General features: G+C 38.7%; 1 protein-coding gene across 1 annotated transcript in view; it reads right to left on the minus strand.

Annotated features, from left to right (window-relative positions):
- Positions 1-5,875: 5,875 nt before the first annotated feature.
- The window catches only part of PTCHD4 (patched domain containing 4), a 181,866-nt gene continuing 180,847 nt past the window's right edge, over positions 5,876-6,894 (minus strand). Inside the window, exon 5 of the mRNA XM_007451912.1 lies at positions 5,876-6,894. Within this exon, the coding sequence (XP_007451974.1) occupies positions 5,876-6,894 (1,019 nt within the window).

Raw genomic sequence — 6,894 nt, forward strand, 5'->3', positions numbered from 1 at the left:
TCAGTTTCCAGGGGGAAATTCTGTTGACCATCTTACATTAAATAACTTAAATGCTCCCCACAACGTACTGCAGGTTGCCTCTACCAAAATCCAAGTTAATAAATTTATACAGGACTGGAAAATGACACATTTATAATAAACTCCCCTTGTCTCTTACCCATGGCAGCTTCTCTAGTTACTCCCAGGAAATTCTTCAATGAAATTGTCCAAAGCATTAAAGTTCTTATTTCTCCACTGGTTTGACAGAGCCTTTTGTGCAATGCAGTTGCTCTAATAACTATGGATATAGAGGGTAGGGAAAACATGCTGTTCTTCTATCTAGCCATGCCATTAGCCATGTTGGAAGCTGGAACACAGTTACTAAATGACTTCTAAAGACCCCCAGTTCAGATAAGTACAAACACGTGACATGGAACAGGAATCACACAAAACCAGTATATGTTCTTATTCCTCTGTTTCTAAAGTTTCCTCCTCATTTTTAAGACTTCATAAATAGCGTGACCTGTGAGAATTTTCTTAGGGAAAACTTCAACTGGGAAAAATAGTAGGGACTGACTTTCTATGATTTATAAAAGTGCAAAATTAGCAATAATTTTTAATAAATACTTTGTTATATTAAAAAATATCTACCTTATAAAGCTTCTCATTTTAAGGTATAAGCCCATTTAATTTTGACAACACCTTTAGAGGCGCAGAAGAAATATTACGTTATTTGTAGACTAGTCATCTGTACTATTCTAGTGTATGATTTTTAACCCTATATACTTCGCTCTGTGAGTTGTTTTCCATATCATAAGAAAAACAAGGAACTTCTCTATCAGCAACAGAGAGGTCCTAATTAAGTACAGAGAAAACATCAACAAAATATTCCTTATGTCTCAAAGATGCACAAAATCAGAGCAATGCCAACAGCCATCCAGGATAATGCTTATCTGGGTGCTTACTTGAAGCTTCTTTTCAAGGAGACTCCCTAGTATCCCATTTTAATCCACAAAGTGATCTATGGTCCTGACTCATGCTTGGAAATTCAGGAGCACTTTGCCCACAAATGTCAGGTTATGAATCTGACAAATGAGAAGGCAATCAATCTTCAAATGGAGTGTATTGGCATGTGTTCGATTTGGCTAGCAGTTAAGAATCTATAGTTTTGAGGCACCGTGCAATTCTCTGTGCACGGTGTCTCAAACTATAAACTGTACACGGTGTGCTTGAAAGATTGGTGTAAATGCCTGCACCACAGTGATGATGCCGAGTTTTATATTTAGATTGAAGATGGGGAAATTTCAAGGGCATACCAATTCCGCTATAGATCGATTTTGAGTCAGTGTCATAAAATTTGTCACAATTTCTTTTTTGTAATACAGAAAGAGTAAGAAGTGTTTTTGCTTTGTTTTGCTTTTTTGTTTTTAAAGGGAATAAAAGTGTTCCTAAATCTATTTTGGTATAAATGACAGTTTTTAGGTTCACATTTGAAAGGATTATCAATACCATTTGCAAACACCAACAAAATAGATTGAACAGAGATCCCTCTAGAAGAAAGAGATGGAGCAAATTATTGAGTTCTCCAATCCACAGGAGACAACATCTAAATTCTATTCTCAGGGCATTGTATTCTCTGTTTCAACTTGAGATCAGCAAATACGGGACACTAAGGTATGCTTAATTACTGACTAACATAGAATCTGCTACGTCCTTTACTTGGAATCCAGATTTACCCTCTAGGATTTTCCAGAGGACATTCTAGAAGAGGTTGCTGCCACTGACACCCAGGGAAGGCAACTTTTAAACTGTTCCCCTTGGTATGGAAATTTCTGTGGACTTTAGGCCCTTGGAACTAAAACCTACAAGGCATTTATGAATAGGTGACAGGAGAATTTTAATAAAAGTTGCAATAACCATGAAAATAGTGTCTTTAAAAATCTATGTACTATCAGTAACAATTCATGCATAGTGCCAGGCATTCATAACTATTTGGCCAGAAAAATATGTGACTGTAATTATAATATTTACAGTCAACTTATAAAAAATACATGTAATTCTGAATGGCAATAGTTAATCCCTAGCTCTAACCACAAGCCTAGGAGGATCAGCTTATTATGGGAAAATGCAATGGGTAATTACAAAGTGGAAAAAGCTCTCACCCTCTTGAATTCAACATTCAAGAATGGCTATTATGGCATCCTAGGAGCTTCATTTGTCATGATTCTTCTAATCTCACAAGGTAAAATCAACAATTCTGTGGAAATAAATAGGAATAAAATGGGAAAGGAACACTCACATGATACAGCCACAGTGGAGAATAATTCTTTCATAGAGTATTCATGCACAACCTTCAAAGAGGTTCACTGGTCCCTGAAAGAATTCATGGGATGACATTTAAGTATACCTTTCATTTAAGAAACTTGTGCATGGTCTAAGTCAGCATATGATTACCTTTAACTATAGGAGGGAAAGAACCTGTTAGCCAAATCTCCTTTCTATCATTTAGGTGAGTACCTCTTTGAAGCTTTATTAACCATCACGGACAGTGGAGCTCTTATGGTACTAATTATGGTACTATTTCAAATTTAAATTCCAATGGGAGGAAACAAATCCACATCCCAGTTTAAATTCAGAAAGGGTGTGGTTTTTGCAAACTTTTAAACTCTCACTTGAAGGGAAAAACATGTTTCAGCAAAAGAAAATATTCTACATATCTGAGATAGTTCCCACAGGTTTATTCTCTTCCTGGAGTTGATTGGTCATCTTCTAGCAGTAGATAAGTTCCTAATCTGAGTACCATCAATATTCCACAAAAGGAGTAAACAACGGGAGTAAACTTGAAAAACTAGAAGAGTTGCACATGAGCTACTGAAAAGGGCAGAGGTTTGGTGTCACATGCAGATCATGATCTTATACTTTAGGATGTATCTTGGCATTCAGCAAATGGAATTCTTGGAAATACGTGTTTCACAGTGAGTTTGGGAGGTCAGAGGATGCTCAGTTACATTCTTCCTAGGCTTAAATTACTTTCAAGGACTGAGTTAGGGCATTTTGTGTGGTATATTAACTCTTCCAGGACAAGAAATCCCATTTCAATAAATTATTGCTACAGTTCACTAAAGAGTACCATGGTGCCCTGGAAAAGATAATATCCCTTCCAAAATTCCACCTCGCTAGTCTCTTGAACAATGAGAAATTCATATTTTTCTTAGTCACTTTGATCCTTGAAGATATAAGCCAAAAATGAACTGTTTTCCCCATCCAGATAGAGACCATCTAGATGGAGACATGATATTAGAACTGCCTCAGTATTGGGGTAGTTATGCCACTATCCCCATATGCATTTGGCAACTGGAACACTTGATTCTTTCTTTATAAACCAACCTGCCAGTCTTCTTTGCATGTGGAATTGTCTAAGGTAATCAAGAAAAAAAAAATGACCCAAGTAGGCAAGCTTTTTAAAAATTGGTAAATTAATGGAGTATGGCACATTTTGGAAAGAAATGGACTGATAGTTAATGGAATATCTCGGCTGATGACCTCCCATTTTTGAAAGGGATGTAAAACACATCTTCACAAATGATGAGTAAACTGTGAAAGAAGAGTCCCCCCGACCCCGCCAAAAAACCCAATGCCTCAGAAATTTCCACTTCAGATATAAGATCATGGTCTGCAGGTCTGCTAGTGCCAAATACCAGTTCATCCTAGCAGAGCAGCTCAGGAGGCAAAAGGCTAGGGTTATCTGTGACATGACTTTACAAATAATGTACAAACAATAATGCTATATTATGGCAATTATTTTCCATACTCGGTCTATTGATATTTTGCCCATATGAACACAACTGAAAAGACATGGATCATTTCTAATAGAAACTCAATAACCTCAAGGTAGGACAAAGCAAACTCCATTTAATAAAATAAAATTTGGTTAAAGGTTTTTCATTGTAGAGACAGTTCTCCCTTTCCCTTAATATTCCGGTAAACTCTTTATTTGTAAAAGCATACCCGTTTTGTTGTTTCATTACTTCATTAATCTACCAACTTCATTTCCAAACACTGGAACGAGACTGGAATGGCTTATATCTCTTTTCTGAATGTGAGTCCAAAAAGTCTTTTTGTTTGTTTGTTTGTTTGAGATTTTAATATTTTAAATTCAATTAAAATATGCAACCAAAGTTGGTGGGAGACAGTAGCTGTCCTCCAGGTAAAAGAGCTGACTAGCAGATTTCATAATCATTGGACATTTGTTCAGTCCTACCTGAAAATTAAGTTATTTTACTGCTTGGCATGGGAAAAGGCATTTTCTAGTAATTTTCTGTGACAGGAAGCACACCATTGATCCAAGGAAGCACCCTACAGACTGAGTCTATCTGCTGGGGAGCAGTTGTGAATTTTACCACAATGAAAACATTTCCCTCAGTACTGTTTTTGAGAGAGAATTCAGCAGCAGTTACAGTTAATCCGTCACCTGTGGAGAGCGACGATCACCCTAGGAGGCCTGCCAACTGACAAGCACTTTTCAGGTAACAAGAACAATGATATTGCAAGAAACTACAAAACAATATTGCAGTAGTTATAGCGACCACCACTATAGTGATTGTGGCCTGGGTTAATGTTCCAAATATTAATGCAAGGAACACACTAGACTTGATAGGTTTAGAGTATTTTCTTTACACTAAGAACCAGTTGATAACACATGACGAGTGGTGATGCTCCGTTTACTCTATTTCCTTCTATAACAAGTTTCCTAGTTATGCCCACTTTCTCCTATGTTAATTATCTATATTCCATGGCAGTATATTTTCAACATCTAAAATGAGAATACTGTAACTACCGAATACCTCTACTCTCTCTCTCTCTCTCACACACACACACACACACACACACACATTGTGCAACTTTACACACATTTGTATGAACAATGCATGTAAAGTGCTCATTTTGCAGTGGGTGAGCTCCCTAAAAGCAGCTAAATCAGTCCTCCAAAATACAGAGAATCATTAAAAGCCAATGAAAAGCCACAGTAACTATTTAGCACTAACATGAGATTTTAAACCTTGCCCACGTGGTAATTAATTCAAATGCCTTTTGCGTTTTTTGCTAAGTCATCCAAAGCAAGAATCTCAAAGATTGACAACATGATATGTGAATCTAACGGGCTCACATCTCTGTTTATTTTGCTTATTGCACAGATGAACAGTACTCTTGCTGCAACACTTGAATCGATTTTGAGTGGCCATTAATGCGTCTATATTTGGCTAAGGCTGGTTTGACTTTCTAGAGAAAGGCCAGCCGGTCTGCAAATGGGCACCTCCCTCCACACAGGTGTCAATGTACACTAAAGACAAATCTAAGTATACGTATATATGGCACATACACATATATACGCACACTTAAAATGAATTGGGAAGTGCTTTGGCTTAGATGGGATTAAATATGTACTTCCCAAGTGCATAGGTTTCCTTTGACCAACCTGTTCAAAAAACAACTATGAAAACTGTCATGGCAATTTTGACATTTCCTATGTCTTTTCCGCTATTTGGAGGCCCCCATCTTCTCTACTCCATCTCTCCTAAGCATTTTATTTTTAAAAGCAGTTGGCTCCTTTGGCCTTCTAACACTCCATTGATTCGTCCATCCCTTGGAAGAGCTCTAAGGTCACATCCAGAAACTTATCTTTAGTGGAGAACAAGGTTGCAAAGAACTTTTTCCCCTCCTTTGAGTCCTTCCTCCCCCCAAGAAGTGGACACCTTGATGTGTCATGAATAATTCACTCTTGATCTGACTTGCCTTGTTACCCCTGGCCAGCCCAAGCAGCTGAGGTCTGAGCTTTGCCTGCCCTGCATCGTTGTGCAATACTGGAAAAGAAAAATAATCCATTAGTCTACACCCTTCAGACTGTGGTGACGTGATCAGGGTTCTCTTGAATTTCTATGCATTCGATTTCCTCTCTCTCCTTCCGTCTGGCGCGTTTCTTTTTCTTGTGGTGCTTTTTGGAAGGGGGGAAAAAGGTTAGGAACACAGGTAAGATAACAAAACAGTGAAGAAGTGTGCAACCCCCCGTGAGCAGCAAGCATTTGAACAGTGTGAAGGTCAGGTTCGAAGGCACAAATAGGAGGGGGACCAACCCAATAAGAAAAGAAGTAACATTTTGCAAAATGGCTGTCCCATGCTCTTGCAGGGAGCTTTTTATACATTGTGTTCGGGTGTGCTCAGTTGCTAATACAAACGTGTAAAGCAGTGGTGCACAGTGGTCAATGGCGAAATTTAAAGTGTAGATAAGGCACAAGATAGAAATGCAATCCATGTCGATGTTCCATAATGTCATTAAGCCCAGAACACCCAGCTCAATTGAGGTGACGCTAAGAATTAGCCAGAAGTTTCCCAGAGGGTGGATCACTAGGAAAAAAGTCAGGATTAACACCAGGAGAACACCAAAGCCTGCAATCAGAACAGGCACTGTGACAGATAAGCTGTAATGGTCCATGAACACAAAGGAGGGGTTGAACACGATGAAACGGATGCTCTTTGACAGCGACAGGGGCCTCAACTTTTCCAGCACTTCTATGACTTCCTTCTGCTTGTCTCTGCTAGTCCTGGCCACCAGATACAAGCGAGAAGCAATGATGCTGTTTTCATCTCCTGCCTTGGAGAAGATGATATCGTTTCGAAAATGCTGGAATTCTGGCTTTTTTAAAAATGAACTTTGTAGGACCCTGATAAAGTCACTCTTGTTATTGGCACTGATGTTGCTCACTTTCAGGAACTGGTAATACTGCTCCACCCAGGACACTGCAGTGAATCCACTGCAGAGTCTCCGGAGGTCCTCCTGGACACTGCTGTTCCAGTACTCGAGGGGCTCGTAGACATAGAATCCTATCACGGGGCTGTAGTTGCTGAAATATTTCTGCT

Source organism: Lipotes vexillifer, unplaced genomic scaffold (assembly GCF_000442215.2).
Source record: "Lipotes vexillifer unplaced genomic scaffold, Lipotes_vexillifer_v1.1 scaffold147, whole genome shotgun sequence".
Lineage (NCBI taxonomy): Eukaryota > Metazoa > Chordata > Mammalia > Artiodactyla > Lipotidae > Lipotes > Lipotes vexillifer.